This window comes from Sphaeramia orbicularis, chromosome 17 (genome assembly GCF_902148855.1).
Source record: "Sphaeramia orbicularis chromosome 17, fSphaOr1.1, whole genome shotgun sequence".
Classification (NCBI taxonomy): Eukaryota; Metazoa; Chordata; class Actinopteri; order Kurtiformes; family Apogonidae; genus Sphaeramia; species Sphaeramia orbicularis.
In genome coordinates this window covers 18,675,661-18,699,786 of record NC_043973.1, presented here as the reverse complement: position 1 = coordinate 18,699,786, position 24,126 = coordinate 18,675,661, and the positions used below count along the sequence as shown (strand labels likewise).

Sequence of the window (24,126 nt, the reverse complement as noted above, 5' to 3'; positions counted from 1 at the left end):
AGAACATGATGGCAAAAACAGCAAAGAAACAAAACAAAAAGGACAAGATTTTACAATCATAAAAGAAGTCATAAAAGAATGATCTATTTTATAGACTTTGCACCAGTGCAGTAGCAGTCATGGTTTATTTTTTGCAATTTCTAAAGATTCCTAGGGAGATAATAAAGTTAGAAAGTCCATGTTTATTGAAGTAAAGCGTCAGCTCAGGCTTCGTCTTTCAGTCTAGGACTCATGTTTTTTTGTGCCTCTGCATTAAGCCACAAAGTCCTCAATTTTCTCCCTCAAAACTCAAAGGGGTCAATTCTCTTTCTTCTTAGGGAATAAGATTATCAGAATACTTTTATTCTTGAAGCAGGCGTAAAAATCAAAGTTAAAAACAGTCGATGCTTGTTTTTTCATTTGATGTCTATCTCACTACCCTCTCTCTCACCGTCTTCACATTGTTTTTTGGGTTTTTTCTTAATATAGAACTCCAGACTTACCAAATAAAATGGTATAAACTTTATGTTCAATCTGCAGCTTCATTGGCAGCCCTGTAAAGCACTATATATTTGATATTGGGATTTTTTTCATTTACTGAATATAAAATGTTCTTTTGTTTCTGTTTTTCTGTGTGATTGCAGGAGAGATTTGTGCCTTTAAGATCTACGGTCAGGATGCTCCGTTTGAGGCTGTGGTTCTGAATCGCACATCAGGAGAAGGAGTCCTGAGAGCCAGCAGCCCGGTGGACTGTGAAATCCAGAAAGAGTACACTTTTATTATCCAGGCCTATGACTGTGGGGCTGGACCAAGCGGGGCAGACTGGAAGAAATCCCACAAGTGAGTCCAACGATGTGTTCATGTGTTCAGCTCTAGTTAATAACATAGACTGCTCACATTTTTTTCTACCTGCAAAGAGCTTTGGCTTTACAGCTGTGGTTGATGTGAAAATGGAAAGGTTTGCTGGCAGTGACAGACTTCCACTGCTCCATCAGCGATGATGATACAAATCATCAAGTGAGAACCCATCATGTTTTCAGTTGGAATGGTGATTATCCATCCTGTTGAATTTTATTTCATGAGGAGTGTTCATTAAAGTCATAAACAAGTGGTGCCAGGCACAACAAACCCCGCCCCTCACACGTATTATAACTTTTTTTGGCATCGATCCAGCTGATGTCATCCTGTCTATGTGTGTGCTGATGTCAGCATATCAATTGCCTCTATATATGTGCCAAGTTTGATGTAAATTTAAACAAAATTGATATTTTTATAGACATTTGAAATTTCACTCATTATTAGTAAATGGAGAAAAAAAAAGATTTAAAAAATTTTATATATAAATCAAGGTTATTATCATTAATGAAACCTAACAAAATGATGAAAACTAGAATTGTAAAAACATTTTTGTTAACTGAAATAAATAAAAACTAAAATTAGAAGAAAAAAATGATAACTAACTGAAACTGTATCATGTCCTTACAAAACTAACTAAAACATATAAAAAATTATGGCTAAAATTCCCTTCGTTTTCGTCTTTGTCAAAGTCGGATTGTTACGAAATCGATTTATTTCCCTCAAGCAATTTTAGCTGCTTTCACCATATGATGTTTAACGGTCCGTCACCTGTCGTCACTTGTGGTTTAGAGTCGTCTTCTGGTCCCCACTCTACCTGGAAACATGGAGACTAAAGTTGGGAAAAAGCAGCAGAGTCCTGTCTGGGATTTATTTGAATACGACGGAGAAGAAGAGAAAAGATATAAAAAAAGCTAAAACTAAACTAAAACTAAGCATTTAGAAAATAACAAAAACTAATAAAAACTAGCAAACCTGCTCTAAAAACTAATTAAAACTAACTGAATTAGAGAAAAAAAAGTCATAACTAAATAAAACTAAACTATAATGAAAAATCCAAAACCATTATAACCTTGATCCATCCATCCATCCATTATCCACCGCTTATCCGGGGCCGGGTCGCGGGGGTACCAGTCTAACCAGGGATAACCTTGATTATAACCTTGATAACCTTGATATAAAATTTATATAATAAATAAAAAAAATTAAACTTTGACATATTTTTCCCAAAATGTAATGATATCTATTGTGGGTCACAGGCAATCACCCAGTTTGGTGTACATTCAACCAATAGTTTTGCTGCTACAGACATTTGAAATTTCGCCCATTATCTGTAAAATGAAAAAATAAATAAATACATTTAAAAATTCATAAAAACTTGAAACTTTGACCTACTTTTCCCAGAATGTAATCAGATCTATCCTGGATCATTGGCAATCTATGAACCCAATTTGGTTTGAATTCAACCAATAGTTTTACTGCTAGAGTGTTAACAAACAAACAAACAAACAAACAAACAAACAAACTGAACCAAAAACAATACCCCTTTCCTGCCCGTTGGGGGTTGGGGTAAAAATGTGGCAATTTGATCCTATATCAGTCACCACATTATGCTAAATAGTATTTATTGTAACTTCACCCACATGCGAAACTACCATTTATTTTCTGATAAAACCTGCAGGTCTAGATCAAATTATAAAAATCCACAAGGAAAAATGAAAAATGCGATGAATAAAGTGAATGATATACACGCAGCCTGGCCAAAAAACAACAAAAAAAGAAACCCACTTTTTAACATACCCCAGATCATAACTGCCCCCAGAGCCTTGTACTGTAGGCACTAGGCATGACGGGTAATCACTTCACCATCTCATCCTGATGCACCCATCACTCTGGAACAGGGTCAATCTGGACTCATCAGACCTCTTTCCATCGAAACACTGTCCAGTTTTTATCTGAAGAATTCATTGACATATCTGCACCAAATTTATACAGTGGATGCATCTTGGCATGGAGCAGAAGCCAACTGAAAATAGATTACCTTGATCTACTTTTTCAAGGTCAAATGACATCAAATGGAGACATGACCCCCTTTTTGGGATGATATGTTTGCTTGAAACAGCCTTGTGCAGTTATAATATCTGAGTACTTTCAAATGTAAATATGTATGTAATAAGTTTTACACAAAGACAGTCTAATCTAAATTATAGGGCAGTAACTTTCAACAGAATCTTACATTACATTTGGCTGAGGGGTATTAAAAATGTGCAGCATGTTATGTTTATGCTCTGAAAATAAGAAGCTACTCACTACATGAGATGGTTTGGACTTTTGGACCAAATACAGGAAGATTCTAACACTTTTGTCACCACTAAACAAAATAAGTAGAAGGGAAAACAGAACCCAAATTAACAACACATATATAGGATGGAGGATATTCTACATTCTTCAAACCAGTGTGAGTCACCCGGAGATAATGATGGACGTTCAAGTGTGAAAATACAATAAATAACAATTATGACTGGATTCAGCAATATCATCACGCAAATATGCAGAAAATTGGTTCAGGAAACAGCCTCAGCCAGCTGGTCAAAATAACACTGTGTCTTAGAATCGTGTTGTAGGTTCCTGCTTAGCTCTGTTTGCAGACAGAAAACAGTCACAGTAAAATTACTTTTCACCACCATTTTATGCAACCTTTGTCCGTGCTGTCAATAGCTGCAACAAACACTGAACTTAACAAACTTAGTAACATAAGCACTTAAGAATCGAATGTCTTCATCAGTTTTATGATCATTAGCGAGGAAAAACAAAGTGATTTCTCAAACTTCATTCTTTGTGCTTCTTTGTGGTTTTATCCCTATATATCTTTTTTTTTGACTCTGAAAGTTGTTTCTTTGTGGTTCTCTCACTGATGCTTTGTTGAAAGACCCCCTCACTGCAAATTATTTGATTCTTACCAAGATAAAAAAAAAACAAACAAACTTAGATATAGAAGTGTTAAATAATTTTTCTTGTTTTACGAGTTCATTTCTTATTTTAAGTGTTCATACATCTGTAGAAATGCTTATTTCTAGATTTAACAATCTTAATTCAAGAAATCTTGTCAAGTGAAATTGTCTTACTGCATGGACAGATATTTCACTTGCTTTGAGTACCTTTTTCCTCAGATTTAGGGTGTTTTCACACTGCGTACCCGAGTCCATATCCGAGTACTTTTGGCCCAAAAGTCTGCTTAATTTATCAGTGTGAATGCAAATGTCTCGTGCTCGAGTACCGTACCTGCTCGAGTCCTGGGTACAGACTGCGTGGACTCCAGTACGGTACGTTGCAGTGTGAAAGCGGTCCATGCCTGAGAACGGTAGTGACATAATCACCACTCCGACAACGGAAATGACCTAATCACCATGAGACCATAGACTCCTGTTGTCTCCTGAAAAAGCCTCAGATCTGTGCAGCACAGGCTCACCTTATCGACCGAACCACTCAGTGATAAAGCAGGACAACGAAGGTCACTCTTCTTCACTTTGCCTCAAACAGGCTAACAGACAGACAAGTATTGCCTGTGAACAGAACAGTCGCTCGGTTGACAACGTAAGGGTTTGTCTTCTTCTGACTTCCGCATTTGTTGGATAACGACAGAATTCCTTCCACACCGCCACCTACTGTTTCAGCCCTGTAACATCCACTCGTACTCAGGCACAGTTCGCAGTATGTGCTTGTGAACACAACATCTGCGGGAAAGTTGTGAATGTATCCAAATACGATACAGACTAGGGTACAGAGTGTGAAAGTGTTTTTATCTTGTTTTTAGACACCCCTTTTTTGCAGAGCTGGTGTTATTTTCAACACCATGAGAGGGCAGTAGAGTGACTCACTACTCCCTCTAGTGGTCACATAACACTGAAAATAGATTCAGTGCATCATCACAAAAAGACTCTTTATTATGAACACTCTAAAGCAGTGGTGGCTGCTCGTCTTTCAGAGAGGAGAAGCTCATTGTCGGCTTACATAAAAAAAAAAAAAGTCAGGTTATTTAAACATAAATTCGACCCTCCGTTCCTTTTTAAGAAAATGGTCAGTGACCTTATCGTACCAACTAAACAAGAAAACGCTGAAATTATGTTAAATTCATACAAGGAAGTACAATGAGTGTGTTTTATTTACAGTGCAAGAAATGAACAAGTAATTTCGTAGTGGTTTCTCTCTCGATTTCACAGCAGAATGCGCGACGATATTAAACTGAACTCTGTCAAGTGAAGGAGTAGATCTCAAAATAGCTGTCAATCAAACGGGATTCAGCCTTTTGACTGATCCTCCAATCAGCACGTAGAAGCCCAGTGAACCAGCCCAGCCAAGGTCCACCGACAGCTCCATTCACCCCCAGAGACACTGAGCATCCAGGGGCAGGACAACATCGTGGCATTTATCCAATTACCATCCAGTTTTGAGGCAATGAAAAAAACTGTTCCACTCAGTCCCACTGAAGTGCATGGACGCTGAGCGTCTACGGGCAAATGCCCTGAGCATAGATCGTATGAGAAAACAGCGCAACGGGAATGTATGAGAAGTGAACAACATCGAGTCCGTTGGTTTGTAATAAAGCTGACTCTGAACAAACTCGTCTGTGAGATGAATGTGTTCTAACACATTTGTAGTCAATGAAATGTCAGCACAACCGTACATATTTGACCATTTAATTTTCGTAATTTCAGGGGAAGCCGAGCTTCCCTTGCAGTCTTTGAGAAATCGCCTTTGCCCTAATGGCACTTTAAAGTTGTATTTGAATATTTTAATATGTACAATTACTGCATGTAACTCTAAAACATTAAATTACAGACAGAATAGTAAGAGAGTGGAAACACACAGATATATTACAATGACAGTACACTTGAGCTCCATTTCTCTTTATATCTAGATGTTCTTCCTTATAACTCTATAACATTTTTCCTCCTCTGTTCTTCAGTTCTACAGCAGTGACAGCTTAGACTTGGAGTTCTGTTGTCAGGATATTTCCCCCTAATGGTCCATCAATATACTGTGCGTGCCTCTATGTGTGTGTTGAAGTGCTATGTGAACAAGACTGACAGACAGGCAGACTGGCATGGACAGCAGCAAATCAGATCCTCTGGTCCTTCAGTCAGAGACAAGACACTGCTAAAATAAGCCTCTTTGTGCTAAAAGGAGAGAGAGACAGGAACGTATCAGCTCAGGGATCTGTGATGAATTTCTCCGGTGGAAGATGAACGACACGCGGTGCAGCGGTTTGTGTGTGTGACATTATCACGGCATGACATTCTAAATAGGCCTCATTAAGCTAATGTCATTAATTAGCCAGATGTGCTTCCTCAGATACACCACAGCCGTTGACAGAGAAGGTCACCAGTAAAGCAAACTTCATGATACATCTGAGCGATTGCTTCATTTATATACGTTCCTGCACAAACGTTATCAGATTGCCTTATTAGCATCTTCGGCGGACACTTCTAACACACCATATTGTGTGTTTGTGTGTGCGTGTTTGCATCAGGGACTGAAAACAAGACGGGGTAGAGACAATTAGAGTCAGTGTCGGTTTACAAGGCTGTTATATAAAAGTTCAGCCGGGGTTAGATAACAGTGGAAACCCATTTTGCAAAGAAACACTAATAATCCCACATTATTGAAGGTTTTAATCAACCCCTCTAAATCCTATTTGTAGGGAGTAAATTTCACTTTGCCAACACCACAAGGATCTTTCTGTGTCTGCATTCAACTGAAAGTGTCCACACCAGAATCACCAGTAAAAAAAAAAAGCCTGTAATTAATTTGTATTGTCTGTAGTAACTTAAAGTGGGTTTCACTTCTCTGCTCTATCCCTCTCTCTTTTCTCTATCCCACTCTTCCTACTTTGTGTCCTTTCTTTTTCTTCTCTCATCAATCATTTCCCTCCACCCCTCTGTCCTTTTCCCTCCTCTATTTCCTCCCTCCTCCCTCCGTCCATTTCAGGGCAGTGGTTCACATCCAGGTGGACGACGTCAATGAGTTCAGTCCTGTTTTTCGGGAGCCCATGTACAAAGCATCAGTAACTGAAGGAAAGATCTACGACAGCATTTTACAGGTATAGAAAAACATATTCAGTAATTATGTGTATATGGCGGGATAAATAAAGTCTTACGTTATGTTATGTTATGTTATGTTATCTTATCTTATCTTATCTTATCTTATCTTATCTTATCTTATGTTGTTAGAGTTGACCAGCAGTTTTTTTTTTTGTTTGTTTTTTTTAATACTTTATTTTTATTTGTTTTATCAGCAGACAATACAACACAGAAACTAGGGGTCACTGGTTGAACACAAAATATTTGAATAACACACAGTATTAATTACGCAGTTTTGTTTATAGTTCAGCCATTTTCTCCAGCACCTTATGAAGATGTGTTCCTTGAGCTGTAGGTAATAAGTCAGTTTTTCCATGGAGTATATTTCCTCTATTATAGCTACTGATCCTCACGGGGTGCATCAGTTTTGAGCCAGTTCCTTGTAATGGCCTTTTTGGGAGCAATTATAAGAATTTTAAAGAGGTATTTGTCTTCTTTCTCTAATACATCTCCAGGTTGCAGTCCCAGCAAAAAAAAAACTTGGGGTCCTTAGGAACTGTGAAAGTCATAATGCCCTCAATCATTTCACAAAGCCTTTCCCAGAAAGATTCAATTTTGTACATGTCCAGAAAATATGAGGGTGATTAGCACAGTGTTTTTCAACCTTGGGGTCGGAACCCCCACATGGGGTCGCCTGGAATTCAAATGGGGTCGCCTGAAATTTCTAGTAATTGATGAAAATAAAAAAAATAAAAAGCTGACTAATAAAAAAATATATGGTGAGTTGACAGAGACAATCCCAATCCATAAAAGACATGAGAAACTGTGAAGCTGAAACTGAAGCACTGTGGTACTGTGTATCTTTCAAATGTTCATTGTGGTTGGTTTAAGATGCTGCAGCTCTTTCATAAATCATAGTTTGAGTTAAATTAATTTTAGCAAAAAAAAAAACAAAAACTCTCCGTTTTGAATGGGCAGGGGGTCACCAGAAATTTGTGATGTTAAAATGGGGTCACGAGGCAAAAAAGGTTGGGAACCACTGGATTAGCACATTTGTGCCCATACTGTCTCCAACAGTATTGTTGATGTCCCTTTACTTTAGTAGTGATATGTGGTGGTTGACCTGCAGTTCTGATATGCAATGAATCAGTGGTGCAAGAGAAAATGGGCACAGCAGTTGTGTATTTGTGAAAAGGCTTTTAATGTTTCATTCAGCTTACAATGCTTGAATTTTGTTATTGTTTTTTTGTTTTTTTTTCCTTTTCACTATAACCTATCCACTCGACTCCCTCTCAGCTGTTACACTGAGATCCTATATGACCCATGTAGCTGAATAGCTAAGTGTTGTTTGGTCTCTTACTGCATGAAATTATAGTCCTTGTGTAAACCCAGAGGTGGAGGAGACTAAATGGTGGTCTGACAGGCTGAACAGGACTAAATTTCATTACCTTTACCTGTGACATCTGGAGCAAGTTAAACATCTGCTTTGTGTTCATTCTGAAACTCTCAAGGTGACTTGGCAACCAAAGGAATATCGTCCATTCACATTAGGACAAAAAAATTCTGATTGGGTGCTAAAAACTGCATCCCAGGTTCCATCTTTAATCCTCCTTTGAGACCACAGCCTCTTGTCACCTGCTAAGTGAAGGTTTTAGAAGCAACATACACCCTCATTTTACTTGCATCCATCCATCCATGATCAGCAAGTCAACACATTTACACACAAATTAATTAAATGCAGTTGAAAACAAGTGGTGCCAGGCACAACAAACCCCGCTCCTCGCATGTATTGTAACTTATTTTGGCATCGATCCAGCTGATGTCAGCATGTCTATGCATGTGCTGATGTCAGCATATCAGTTGCCTCTATATATTTGCCAAGTTTGAAGTAAATTAAAACAAAATTGATGTTTTATTAGACATTTGAAATTCTACCCATTATAAGTAAATGGGAGAAAAAAAGATTTTTAAAAAATTCCTAAGAAATTTAAACTTTGACCTACTTTTCCCAAAATGTAACCACAGCTATTCAAGGTCACTGGAAATCCATAAACTCAATTTGGTGTGAATTCAATCAATAGTTTTGCTGCTACAGACATGTGAAATTTCACCTACTATAAGTAAAGGGAAAAAAAAAAAAAGATTTTCAAAATGTATAAAAAAAATGTAACTTTGATCTTCTTTTCCCAAAATGTAATCAGATCTATTCTGGGTCACTGGCAATCTGTAAACCCAGTTTGGTATGAATTCAAACAATAGTGTTAAGAAACAAAGAAACAAAGCGAACCAAAAACAATACCCCTTGCCTCCCCTTTGGGAGGGGGGAGCTAATAATGTCAATAATTGTTGACATGAATCTAACTTAATGTCTAAACATCTGTACAAGCCATTTTATGAGGTGACCAGCTGTCATTGTAGTGAATACATGTACACTGTTGCCCATAAATTTGGAATAATTTTGTTTTCAGTCATTTTCCTTTTTTATTCTTATTTATGCACATCAGTACTAACCTTTGATTAGACGATTACAGACGGAGTCCTTGTTCCATTTTGTCTATCAACAATAAATCACATTGTCACAATCATTTTGTGAGGAGAAATAAAAATATGTTATTTTAACTTTATGGACAGTCTATTTAGAATACAATAAATAAGTCAGCTGTATTTAGTTGTAGTGACATTTTAAATATATATTGATCAGAATACAGTTACATTCTTAAAGTCAATATATTACTTAAGGGTATGTATTACTTTATTAAAGTCTGCCCTGTTTGCTCTGACAATTCAGTGAATGGAGTTCCAGTGGGCTGCATGTTTGACTGAACACTAAGTTCACATTATTATGATTTGTGTATCTCAATGTCACCCAAAACAGAGATAAATAAAGAAAAACACTCTCTCCTGGTGTCATATTTATTTTAAGATGATTTGTTGGAGGCAATAAACTGCAGTTCACAAAACAAGCAAAAACAAAAAGTTTTATGTGAACTGTAAAATCTGTCTATATATTTTATAACTATGTGTAACTATAAAGTGGTAGAGTTTAATTTCATCTGTATTCACTGGATTTCACTGTAGTTTGCACACGCACATTAAAGGAAACACAATTTAGAGATTAATAGGTTCATCTTGAGTCATTAAAGTCATATTCAGTTAATATTTCTGTGGTTTCTTTGTGTTTTGAGTGCTGTTGCTGTGTGTTGTGATGTTGCAGGTGGAAGCCTGGGATCAGGACTGTTCCCCACAGTACAGCCAGATCTGCAACTATGAAATTGTCACTGCAGGGACGCCGTTCGCCATAGATCGCAATGGTAAGAGTTTTTTGAGTTTGGCTACTAGTTAAATGGTACTGATGTGATTAGCAGTGACGTATATGTCTGGGAGAAAGGAGAAAAGTAGGATAACAGAGAGCGAGGCTGTTCTCATGTCTGGAGCCTGTGTTTTTATTTAATGAAATTATTCTTCTGACAAAATTGCATGAGCCATGAGCACTTGACCAAGAAAGGTTTTTATATTAAATTAAAATAATCCAGAACAGAGGCCACCTTATGTTTTAAAGTAAATGATAGTCCCTTTATACATAATACATGTAATTGAGGACAACCTTACCCAAAATAACCTGATCTAACCTTAAAGAAGCAGACCCAAAAAAGCTATGAACAAACAAAGAAATGTTAACTATAAAATCTGCCTACTTTTCTCGGATTCTCTCGTTGTTATCTGTGAGTGTTATTGTGCAGAATGGTGTCTGTACAGAAACTGAGGCTGTCATGATGCATTCACATTCATCTTCTGAGGAATCGACATCTGACGTTGTGTTGACCTAAAAGCAGGACTTGTATGGTCTCAGATACTTTTGAGCAGACTTTGTGTCAAGACGACTACAAGTCTGTTAGTCTACAATTGTTTTGATTCACATTTACTAACAAATGTAATGTTTAACTGTCTTAAAATCATACTGAATATGTGTTAGATGTATTTAGTCAAGAGTTTCTGGGGCGCCTGTTTCCACCACTTCTACACATTCCAAGGCTCACTGTGTTAAGGCAGAGTTTTTCAACCCTGGGGTCGGGACCCCACATGGGGTCGCCTGGAATTCAAATGGGGTCGTCTGAAATTTCTAGTCATTGATTTAAAAAAAAAACAAAAGCAACATACTAAAAAAAAATATACGGTGAGTTGAGAGAGACAATCACAATCTATAAAAGACATGACAAACTGTGAAGCTGAAACTGAAGCACTGTGGTTCTGTTTATCTGTCAAATATTCATTGTGGTCAGTTTCAGATGCTGCAGCTCTTTCATAATTCATAATTTGAGTTATTGTTTGTTCAGTATTAATTGTCAGCCTTGGAAATCCAAGCTGGACTGACTGTACATATCCTGACCAAGGAAAATAAAATTCTCACTTTGTGCAGTAATCTACACCTGGCTTTTCTGCCTCCGTCCATAATAATATACATTATATAGACTAAATGTTGTCTAAAATTAATGTTTATTTGAAACATAGTATAGCAAACTATTACATGATCAAAAACAAATTAATTTTAGCAAAAAAAAAAAAAAGTCTCAGTTTTGAATGTCTGGGGTCATCAGAAATTTGTGATGTTAAAATGGGGTCATGAGCCAAAAAAAGGTTGGGAACCACTAATTTAAGGGTTTCAACCTGCAGAAATAAATGTGTTTTCATTAGTGTAAATTCCCTGAAATGAAGAATTGTTGTATTTTTGTTACCATAGGATGCCTTAATATCCAGGGTGCGATTTGTTGGGGGGGGGAATCAACCCCCCTCTGGTTTTTACATCCCTACATCTACTCAATGAATTTCATCCTCAGGGGGGACAACCAACCAGTTTTCTTACACCTATATCCTACATTACTGGCACTAACGTTCACCTGAACCGAACTGTCTCAGAATTTGTGAACTGGGGCACTGCAAAGGGGGGGTAAACGTGACAAATTCATGGGGCCCAGCATTTGTGGGGGGGGCCATAGAGCAGTGGAGGGGGTCCAGTGGATACAGGTTAGAAGATGTGAAAATTTCATGTAAAATCCGCTGTATAATAGAGGAATAGAACCCGGGCACTGGACGTTGAAAGTATGTAAAGTTTCACTTTCATTTCATGCCAGCGTTAGTTACATTAGCTATGGACTGCAAAAAAAACCAAAGCAAAAACACAAACATTCCCCCCCTCTGTTTTTTTGACAAATCGCACCCTGTTAATAACCACAGACAGGATTGAGTCAATTTTACTGCAGGTGCCGTCCAGCATTAAGGTGCATTACTGTTGTTTATTATGTTTAACAGAAGAGGTAAAAAACCTTAACAAAATGACTCTAACTTGGTGCTATCCATATTTTTTGCAGCCACCATAGGGGAGGTTGAGGTGAGGGTTGTGATTATAGGCTAAACCTTTATGTCATGTATTGAGGCTGCATCATTAAATCTGTAAGAGGCAGAAATCAGCAGAAAAAACTCCAGAACAGGAAAAAAAAAAACGCACCTTCCTTCTGCAGCTCTCTCCTCTCAGTCCAAAATCAAAAGATTAAATGTAAAAGCTGTCAAACAGGTATTTACTTTCAAACCTGAATGAAAACACCAACAAATAGACAAAATCTATGCATCACATTTAGCGAGTAAATTTTCTAAGGAGTAGATGTGGGGTTCTGGAGTCCTCACTTTTCACTTGTGTTGCAATATGCTAAATGCGACGCTAAAAAAAATATCAATCACTACAGCTTTAGCATGTGGTTCATCAGAATTCTGTGTAGTTTATGGAAATGGTTAAACACACTTTAAGAAACACATGAGGTTCTGCAATTCCAATTCTAAAAAAGTTTGGATATGGTGCAGAATGTAAGTTAATAACACAATGCAATGATTTCTGTCATAAACCCATACTTTATTAACACTAGAACACAGAAAACAAATATCTATCGAATTATTGCCAGTCAACCTGATTGTAAAATGTTCATTCAAGTCTCACTTCTCCAGCTTTTTCCCAAGTTTTTGGACACATGTTGCTGCCATCAAATCTAAAATCACCCTATGTTTTTTTTCTAAAATCAATATTTTCTCATTTAAAACATTTGCTAGGTTTTCTAGATCATATCATGAATTAATTATTTGTGTAAAACATTTAATTGATTGATTGATCATTGCATTACGTTCGTATTTACTTTTTGCACAATGTCCCAACTTTTTTTTGATAAGAGTGACTGTGCCTTACCATATCAGTTTATTTTCATTTAAGTGTGTATTTCCGCTGCGTGTTCGGTCTTATATTTCATTTAAAGTTTGAAGGAAGTCTTAAATTCCAGACATGCTGGTGTATTGTATGTCTTCAGTGTGCAGTTTTTATTCTACATTTCAGTTTGCGAGCGCAGGTGAATATCTTACTAAAGACAGAAAAGAATGAAGTGTTGTCTGACATCACACATGAATCATTAGTTCAAGTAGTTGTGTAACAGATATCATGTTTTAATCTTACATAATCAACCTTAATCACTGTGTGTCTTAGTAGGAACTGATGAAGAATGTACACTAAACAGCAGATTAGGGGATAAGACTTATAATCTTAGTGGTAGGCCAAAAACGTTCACTCCTCAATAATGTTGAAGTAGTTTTTCATCAGTGTAAGGCTCCAGAGTTATTTGACAGAAATCCACTTCCAACATTAACAGCTTTTATTTTCTCTCTTTTCTTTTCCTCACTCTTTGCATCTCAAATAGTTGAGTGGAGGTGTATTTTATTTCTGATATGCTATTCTGAGCCTATCTGCCTATATGAAATCTAAGCTCAGGGCTTTGTGTTGCCTTCTCCCACAGCCTCCGCATCCACAGTGTTGATCCGAATGCAATGTAATTCAAACTGAAGTGAGACTGGAGGGCTTTGTGTGTGTATGTGTGTGTCGAGTTCTCCCAGTAGATCCGACACAAGCACATCCTGCTTACCGCACTGTATCTCTTTATCTCTTTGTGGGTCAGATTTATTATTTTGTTTTTGTGCCTTTTGAAATAACCTCTTGGTCTTCTAACTGTATTTTACAGTAGCTGGGCTCATCTCCGTTTATATACTCTTTATTTAGTGCACAGAGGGAAAGCCCGGCTCATTTCATTTGATTGCCTTCCAGGCACAATAATACTGTAGTATTGCATTGATTTGTTCTGTTCTTCTAAATGGTGGTCATTTTATGCACCGGAGTAATAAAACGTAGAGTTAGATGTGCAGAGATGCAGTATGTTTCTGTATATTCACTGAGTAAATTGTGCAATTTAAAAAAACAAACAAAAAACATTCTATTAAATGAACTGAGAAAAATGGTCCTTTCCACTGATGGCAAATAATTTAACTCTGCCCACAATAAACAATAGATTAACTTGTAGTTTTTGTTGCAAGAAATACAGTTTGTTGAGCTTTGGCCTGACATTTTTTTGCTCCATGTAATTACACATGAATAAAATGAGATAAAATGTGATAAAATTCCAAGTCTCGTCTAAATGAGTTTTAAATCAACTACATGAGTTTTGGAGTTGTTAACTGAACGGTGACAAATCAAACTGCTTTTTACTCATTTGAAAGACTTGCAGTCAGTTTGACAGTTTTTGTAGACTCACCATATTTTGGGGAAAATAATTTGAGAAATATCTCATTTGGCTGCAAACTAGAGTGACAGCTGCTAAACCAAAGAAATCAATCTAACTCTTATTGTAAGAAAAAGATGGTTTGCATCACTACTGTGGTGTTTTTATTATTACCATTCCAGTTTAGACTGAAATCCAGGTGGGTCCCATTTATCTACAGAGTCTGATGTTAGAGTTTATTTACTAATGACCCAAGAAATAAAAATGTCAAATTAAAATATCACCTATTGGGTCACCTGGTGTTAAAAGTACAGCAAATATGGAGCACCTTTCCTGGACTCTGTTGTTCACACCAGCAGTGGATCAAATACTCACTGTACGAGTTTTCTGAAGAACTGTCAGACTCTGACCTTCCCACCTTTCTCCCTCTGACATTTCAAGTTCAGCTCTTTTCTTTTCTGCACTGCTGTGTTCTGAACTGATTTCAACACAGAAATTAGTTCAGGTTGTTTCCTCTCGTTTCCTCTCCTCTCCTCTCCTCTCCTCTTGTTTCCTCTCCTCTCGTTTCCTCTCGTTTCCTCCCCTCCCCTCCCCTCCTCCCCTCTCCTCCCCTCCCCTCCCCTCCTCTCCTCTCCTCTCCTCTTGTTTCCTCTCCTCTTGTTTCCTCTCCTCTCGTTTCCTCTCGTTTCCTCCCCTCCCCTCTCCTCCCCTCCCCTCCTCTCCTCTCCTCTCCTCTCCTCTCCTCTCCTCTCCTCTCCTCTCCTCTCCTCTCCTCTCCTCTCCTCTCCTCTCCCCTCCCCTCCTCTCCTCTTCTTTCCTCCTCTCCTCTCCTCTCCTCTCCCCTCCTCTCCTCATATAATCAACCCTCTAGATGTGAACACAAATGAAAAAACAAAAATACCTTCAGTCGTCCTCATAAGTCCAGACGCAGACCGACTGTGATGGCAGTGACTGATGCTATGAATCTTCAACACAAATAAGAATGTGACATTGTTTTGAAGCCTGTTGTTTATTCTGAAACACATTTGTATGGAAATCTCACTGATAAATAATAATCAACCCAGACTCCTACGTTATTTTCACTGATGTGCAGTTCTTTGAAATGTACGTTATTGGTGGCAACCTGCAGCCGTTGTAATGCATACTTATGAAACCTACTGCATATTTAAAGTTTAGTTCAGCTGTTGAAGCGAACTTAACCCAAGTATTTTATGCAGGGTTATTTAAAACATGTTAGTTTTAACATCTGCTATATTTTACTGTATTCGTACTAACACTTTCTTTGCACCATGTAACAGTTTATAAATGAGCCACAGGAATATAGCTATAACAATCACACTGGCTTGTTATGCTAAAAATACATTCCATTGTTATTCTAGTGATAGCTAAATGATAATTGTGTTTTCAGGTTATCCAACGCTAAGTCTGTACTTCTGTGAACTCATTATCTCAGGAACAGTTTGAAGAAATGTCTTTAATAGCGGCGCGAAAGTTCACTCAATAAGAGTTTATTTAAAGTGATGCATGTTAATTGGTTCATTTACTGAAGTATGCAGTGGAGCCAAATCAGTGGGGCTAAAACTATTCAAAATTCAGTCCCAGGGAGTTCAAATGTAATGCCAAAGTGTAGAAAAAGAAATAAGGCGTTAAAATCAGCCCTCACTTCAGAGTAATGGATGAGGAGAAAGTGTTAATCATGAATAGAATCACTGGAGGGCTTTTAATATGAAAGTGTGACAGGAAGTGTTACTTGTGTTAATTTCATTTATTTTTTTTATGTGATAGGAATGACGCTCATTAATCGACTGAAACACAAGTAGCTGTAAATAAGCCAGAGTTAGTGAACAGGGCTCATTTTCATCTGTTGACGCGGAAGTTAGCGGAAGCATTAAAAGGCAGTTTAAAAACAGAAGCAATCTAGGAAAGAGAGAAAATATTCCAAGTAATGTAACAGAATAGAATAGAATAGAATAGAATAGAATAGAATAGAATAGAATAGAATAGAATAGAATAGAATAGAATAGAATAGAATAGATCTTTATTGTCACTGTCACAAGAACAATGAAAATCAGTTTAGCAGCTCTGTTCTGTTTAGCAGCAAAGACACTTAGTGCAAAGAAAGACTGTATAAAAATATAATTCAAACTATCACATAAATACTGAAAAATGTAGGCATGTGCAAAAAGCTACAGGCTAAAATATTAAATATACAGGGTGGGGAAGCAAAATTTACAATATTTTGAGGCAGGGATTGAAAGACAGTGTATGACCAATTAGTTTATTGAAAGTCATGAGAATTTATTTGCCACAAGAAAATTGACATAATAGAAAATGTCATAGAATGTTTTTATTCTATGTGTCCTCCTTCTTTCTCAATAACGCTTCCTGAAACTTGCGCAAGTGTTCCTCAAATATTTGGGTGACAACTTCTCTCATTCTTCTTTAATAGTATCTTCCAGACTTTCTCGTAATAGTTTTGCTCATAGTCATTCTCTTCTTTCCATTATAAACAGTCTTTATTGACACTCCAACTATTTTTGAAATCTCCTTTGGTGTGACGAGTGCATTCAGCAAATCACACACTCTTTGACGTTTGCTTTCCTGATTACTCATATGGGCAAAAGTTTCTGAAAAGGTATGGATAATAGTGTTAGGTATGATTATGACATCAATATATGTTTGGTTTCAAAACAATTGACGTAGTGCCTGCTGAGAAAAAACAACAAAATGTTCATTGTAAATTTTACTTCCCCACCCTGTACATATGCTACTAAGTACTACTAAAACTACTGAAATGTACAAAAGCTAAATATATACTAAAATGAGAAATATGCACAGCAAATAAGGATATATGATATATACAAAGTAAGATTAGGATAGGATATATATCAGTATATAATACAGTTCAGTGTAGTGTCCACACATCCATTTTTAAATCGCTTCTAGTAGGTAATAAGTAAAATAATAATCTTTGTGATTTTACTATTGTGTTTAAAGTTTTTTATTTAAGGCTGTGGATACTGCTGGAACCTGTAAATTTCCCTCTAGGATGAATAAAGTATCTATCTATCTATCGATCGATCGATCGATCGATCGATCGGTCTGTCTGTCTGTCTGTCTATCTATCATTAAAAAAAAATACACTACAGTATATATAGATATAGATAAGATATTCACCTGCGCTCACAAACTGAGACGTTGAATAAAAACAGCCCACTGAAGACATACACCAGCATGTCTGGAATTTAAGACTTCCTTCAAACTTTAAATGAAATATAAGACCGAACACGCAGTGGAAATACACACTTGAATGAAAATAAACTGATAAGGTAAGGTGCAATCACTCTTATAAAACAGATGGGACACTGTGCAAAAAGCAAATACGAACAGAATGCAATGATCAATCGATTCAAATCTTTTACACAAATAATTAATTCATGATATAATCTAGAAAACCTAGCAAATGTTTTAAATGAGAAAATTTTGATTTTAGAAAAAAAAATAAGGTGATTTTAGATTTGATGGCAGCAACATGTGTCCAAAAACTTGGGAAAAGGTTAGAAAAGTGACACTTAAATGAAAATTTTACAATTAGGTTGACTGGCAATATTTTGATAGATATTTGTTTTCTGTGTTCTAGTGTTAATAAAGTATGGGTTTATGACAGAAATCATTGCATTGTGTTATTAATTTACATTTTGTACGGTATCCAACCTTTTTTTAGAATTGGAATTGCAGAGCGTCATGTGTTTCTTAAAGTGTGTTGAACTATTTCCATAAACTACACAGAATTCTAATGAACCACATGCTAAAACTGTAGTGATTGATAGTTTTTTTTAGTGTAGCATTCAGCATATTGCAATATATTATATCTGTACAGCACTAAGGAGATGGAGGACCTCGCTCAGGTAACAGTGTAGCTTTACTCAACATTAGATTTTTGGACGCCTTTGTGTAAATACTTAAGCTACATTCAAGAAAACTAATGTGTTCTAGATATTTGTTCAGTCAGTACATTTACCAGCTTTTATAAAGATCGATGCATGCGTTTGTGAGTTATAGTTGTTAAACTCATATATCTGCGCTGGCAAAACACTACCCTGTTTGCCTTGAGCCGGGTGATCGTTCACAACAATTTAATGACAACTTACATTTCACCAAAAACACATTAAATTCTTTCAGATTCTGTGCTTCATATATTATGAATCTGTATAAACAAAGATGTAAACTGAAATTCACAGAGACATACAACTGTGAGGCACTAATTCTAGTTTATTTATTATTCAGTGGTGTAGTTTCTTGTGTGTGGTTTGTGTTTTTTTTTTACTGTGCGTATGTGTGAGAGTACTGGATGATAGTTACCTGGGTGTCTATCGTCAGTAACCGAGGCACGTTTGGGAACAGTGACGGGTCCATAGCATTTCCTGTATCTTCCACTATTACCCAGGTGACAAGTGAAGATAATCTATAATTTCAGTTTTGCATAGACTGTTTACAGAGGCTTTGATAAGGAGATCTCAAATGCAATAGCCCTTGAATTTTCAGTGAAAGGTTGCACTGATACAAAGGAGTTCAATCAGTCTGTTTCAATTACTGATAAATGGAAAATGTTTATTGTTTTAACTTTCAAAAAAAAAACGTAACTGCTCATTTTTCCTCTATCAGCAGGATGACAGTAATTATATTTCCTCTTTGTTTGTGTTTCCTTCAGGTAACATTAGAAACACAGAGCGGCTGAGCTATGACAGACAGCAGAGCTACAAGATTATGGTGACGGCCTTTGACTGCGGTCAGAAGAGAGCCAAGGAGGACGTGGCTGTGCATATTGATGTCAAGCCTGTCTGCAAACCTGGATGGCAAGGTCAGAGATAAAGAAACTACCGCTGAAGTATGCCTTGTTTTTTTAACACTGAATAATTGACAGAATTATTAACAATAGACTTTCTCCAACCTTTTTATCAAGCCGTGCCATGAACATTTAAGTAGGCGGTTCAATGCAGCTTCAGAGCACATCTTTTCCGTCTCTGAATTTCCGTCTCATTTTAGAACGAATGTCTCTCAAGGAAATCAGAAAACCTGACAAAAACCTCCAGAGGAAAGTTGAGTGCAGTGTGTATTTTTTTTTCTCCTGTAACATGCTAGCAGCTTGGCATTCGAGCCAGACCGTCTCTCCTGCTGCTTCAGCTGTCAGCGCTGACAGCATCTCAGGTGTCAAGCTCACACAGGAAAGAAAGAGGAAGACAGTGAAAGATAAGAGGGGAGAGGGGAAAACGAGAGGGGAAAAGAGATAAAGAAATAGACCGAATGAGAAGGCAACTCAAAAGAGGAAAGAGACAAACAAAGTAGTGGTCGAGGTGAGAGGTGATGATAAAATCCTACCGTCTTGAATACCACAGACATCATGGAGTTACAGTGAGATAAACAGGCTTTATATTCTGTTTTGTATCATATATGCTCAAAAGTCAAAAGGTACTTGAGAAAGTGTCTTTATATGGTTACTGTGACGTGTGAAACTTAACCCATAAAGACCCAAATAGCCACCAGCGACCAAAAGCATTGTCGTATAAATTTTACTGCTGCAGGTGGGAGACCTCTTTGGTCCCTTTGACGCTCTTCCACACTGTACTCTGGCATGTTAAATTTATGTCTCTGTCCTCCCTAATCTGTGTAGCAGAGCTTCGTCAAGTAAATGCACACAGAGTCTAGTCAAAGTCGGAGACTGAGCAGAATTGGAGCCGCATAAAGTGTTCATTCATGCATAAAATAAACACTGAGTTGATATCTGCAGAAACAACCGACTTTTCGCTCTGGGAGACCACTTTTATATTGACAAATGTAAGTTGGGTTTAGCTACAAACCATACCCATTTTTTATCATATTTTCAACATTAATCTAGTCACGTCGGAAAACTCCTTTTCAACTTGTCCCCGATAGGGTTGAGGTTTTCAGGACTGGTCAAAACATATACATATACATCTAATTCCCAGTATTAGTTTATCATATATTAATATGTAACTTTTTCCCAGAATATGTAAATTATTTCCCAGAATGTCCAAAATTTCCATTTACGTGTACTTCTTTTGTACACCACATTTTCCTAAACTTTCCATGAGCTCACATGTTCTCTTTGCCTGCCCCGTTTTGTAACTTTCCATAAATTCACGTGTTCTTTTGATGGCTACACGTGTTCGTTCTTTTGTGGGTCTTCCAGGAAAAAAAGTCAGCTACTCCGGTACAATCTACACATTACACTAAGAATAACTTCTGGCATGCAAATGAATACAGGTTAAATACTTTTGAATACAAACTGAATACTTTTGATTAAAATACTTATTTTTTGACACCACAGCCTCTACTTATCTCTAATGTTTAACCCTTAGGGGTCCGTGGTCAAAGCCCCGTGATTGAATTACATGACATTTTCAACATGTTGTAGCGTCGGAAGTCGGTCACATAGACCACTCAATTGCATTCAAAAGTGTGTACTTGAAACACTCTCCCACTTTTTATTTGATGTTGATAGAGCAAATACAACCGGAGATATGACGGTTTGAACTCAGAGCAAACAAACGTGCATGAAAGTATGAAAATGAGGAGGTGGTGGTGGTGGTGTAGGGGGGGGGTCATTATATTTCTGAACATATCTACGTCATTTTTTGTCCTTTTTCAAAACGGAAAAAAATGGCTGAATCTGTGGATTCTTATTCACAGACTGCATTAGCCTTACAGGTAAGGGTGAGAATGACCCCCACATGAACTGGTTTCGGAAACCAGGGGGACTGGGGGTGGGAAGGAGGGGGAAGGGGGGAGAAAACTGGAGAAAATGCCTATGTAAAGATATGCTTTTATGTCAAATATTTAAGTATAGTTTTAATTTATTACAATTTTGATTTTATATACCTAATATTTGGAACCAAAATTGACTTTTAAAATCTTTGAAAAGGTTTGTCAAGCATCTTTGTGTTATTTATGCAATAAATTATATACATTTTTCAAATTGGATTTTATATTTTTTGTGTGTTTTTTGGCCTTTTGTTTTGATAAACTAGGTTAAAGTCAAAAAATTATTCTCAGATAAGATAGATGAATTTGTGCTGAAAAAAATATACCAACAAGGGTATAGTAAACATTTCTACATGTAGTATAAAGGCAAAATCAAAAGTACTCAAAAACGGCCAAAATAGGCTCAGACCCCTAAGGGTTGATACCTGTTGATCCACTAATTCGATCAATACATGTAAATAATTGGTGTAAAATGCAGTTTATAATTTTTTCTTGGTTATCAGATATAACCCATTTGGACATTCAGAGGCTCTGTAGTTACCATGGAAACACTGTCATCTTCTACAACACTGATTCACCAGTAAAACCCATGGAGTTTGATTAGTGACAGTGGATGGAGATGCATGTTTTTACCTTCAGTTATTGAGATCTTTGCTGAAAAAGTCATTTTTTCTTCAGTTTTCCCTGTTGTTAAAGAATAACCTTTGAACTTACTCTGAGTTTTCATGAACATCTATATGATTAGTGAATTAAATATAGGGAAAAATACATGATTTACACTGAAAAATGCAAAATACAGAGGAAAATGTTATAATAAATGGTGATAAGTCACTTAAGAAAGGTTAAATGGAGAGAAAAATTTATTTAGTAACTGCCACAAACGTAGCACTGGGTCTTTATGGGTTAATGTACCTTTCAAACTTGCATTTCTATTCATGTTTATTCACTTAAATTCTGTTGCAGTTTGATAAAGTAATCAAAATGAGATTAGCTTTCCATTAAAGTAACATTACTGTGTACATTTAATTACATATGGCAGGAAATTGACAGGATGTTCGGCTACATATCGGAGTGCATCATGTCATTTTGTGATGAGAGAGGATAATGTAATAAGAAAAATCAGATGTACCCAACTTTTTAAAAGAGGTGATACATTAGTGATATAATAGTACATCCTGAAAATAACATGAATGTCATGCCGTTTAGGTTTCAGGGACAATGATTCAGTACGAATTACAGATCGGTGAAGAGAGAGAGTCATTTAGTTTTAAGAAAGAGGTCGGAAATGGAGCATTGCTTTATATAAATGGGATCTTTGTGTAATGTTATGTGGGCCTAGGTACTAATAATAGTGTTTTACCTGCAGCTGATCATGAGCATGGAAGCATGGAAAAGCATGGGAAAAATGATGTACTGCTATGGGGTCCGCAAGCAAACACTGTATTTTAGCCACTCTGCTTCTTAAACATATGATGTGTTTATTAGTATTTTCACAGTTTCACTAATAGCTGTTTCTTATGGAGAACTGAAATCATTATATCATTTGCATAGAAGCCGACCGACACCTGGGTCGTTTGTCTTCTGCTGCCTTGATCAGTATTTTTATTCTTAGTTTCAATCCAACTATAAGTGTTCAAAACTCCATATAGTCACACAGTCTAACCAATCATGGCAGCAGTAGATGAGCAGCCCAAGTAAAATTACTCATTTATCTAAGGAGCTTCTCGCTTCACAGCTTCAGTTCCCTGTTGAAAAGAGCTGTCTGACAGCAAGGAGAAGTCATGAAAGTATTGTAAATATAGAATACATTTAATCTGATACAGGTTTTTTTTACGTGAGCACAACACCGTCTGAGCTACAGGCCTCATCCACATCACTGTGTTTCCATGTGTTGGTTCTCCTGTGTGCTTCTCCTAAATGGCATCATGCTGACTGCGATCTAAACATATACAGTGGTGGAAAAAGGGTTTTGGATATCCCATGAAATTGTGATTGCATTAAAAATCACTCTCATGTCATTGAACTCTACCAAGTATTGTTCCATTCTCCAAACCCACATGCTCCTTTCTGCACATGCTCTGTTCCATCCAGGTCCAAACTGGATGTTTTTGTAAGTTGTAAGTAACCACATCCAGGGTATGACATGATGAAACTGTCAAGAATTTAATTGTATTATTTTTTTCTTGTTTTTTATTTTATTTATTTTTATTTTACCTGTATTTAACCACAAAGTCCCATTGAGATTAGGAATCTCTTTTGCAAGGGAGACATGGCCAAAGTAGCAGCCAAGCAAAGTCCAAACAACATAAAACACATACATGATACACAATGAACAACAAGTGTTAAGAGAACGCAAACCTCCGCCAAGCACCCCGAGCGGTGTGCATGTGTGGATCGACTATTTCTTTTCAAATTCAACAGTTTCAAGGTTGTTCCATACAGCAGAAAAAGTTGAAGCTTGGTACCATTCATGTGTATGTCAAATTATATTAAATTCCAATCAATATTTGTTGAGTTATAATGAAAAATGTGTCGTAAATGGGATTTTCAATGTTAAATTGAAATGTCCACAGAGTCCACATTCCACAGTGGATGTGGATAATTTTGTGCCAGATACAAGATATTGTTATAAGCTATGGGTGGATCAAATTGGAGGCTAATCGGATTCGTTTTGAATTTTTTATGAATTTTCAAAAATTGCTCAATGATGAGAGATAGGAAAATTTGAGATTTTGTGACCTTGCTGTGACCTTGAACTTTGGCCTACTTGGCCCAAAATTTAATGGGTTTGTCCCAGGGCCTAGGCCTATCTGTGGGTAAATTTGGTAAAGATGGTTGTAATAGTT

General features: G+C 36.9%; 1 protein-coding gene across 1 annotated transcript in view; it reads left to right on the top strand.

Annotated features, from left to right (window-relative positions):
* Positions 1 to 24,126, top strand: part of clstn2a (calsyntenin 2a) — a 359,501-nt gene that overhangs the window by 247,843 nt on the left and 87,532 nt on the right. Inside the window, exons 3-6 of the mRNA XM_030160119.1 lie at positions 624 to 819; positions 6,823 to 6,934; positions 10,129 to 10,225; positions 19,209 to 19,358. Coding sequence (XP_030015979.1) covers positions 624 to 819; positions 6,823 to 6,934; positions 10,129 to 10,225; positions 19,209 to 19,358 — 555 coding nt within the window. The remainder of the gene's footprint in view (positions 1 to 623; positions 820 to 6,822; positions 6,935 to 10,128; positions 10,226 to 19,208; positions 19,359 to 24,126) is intronic.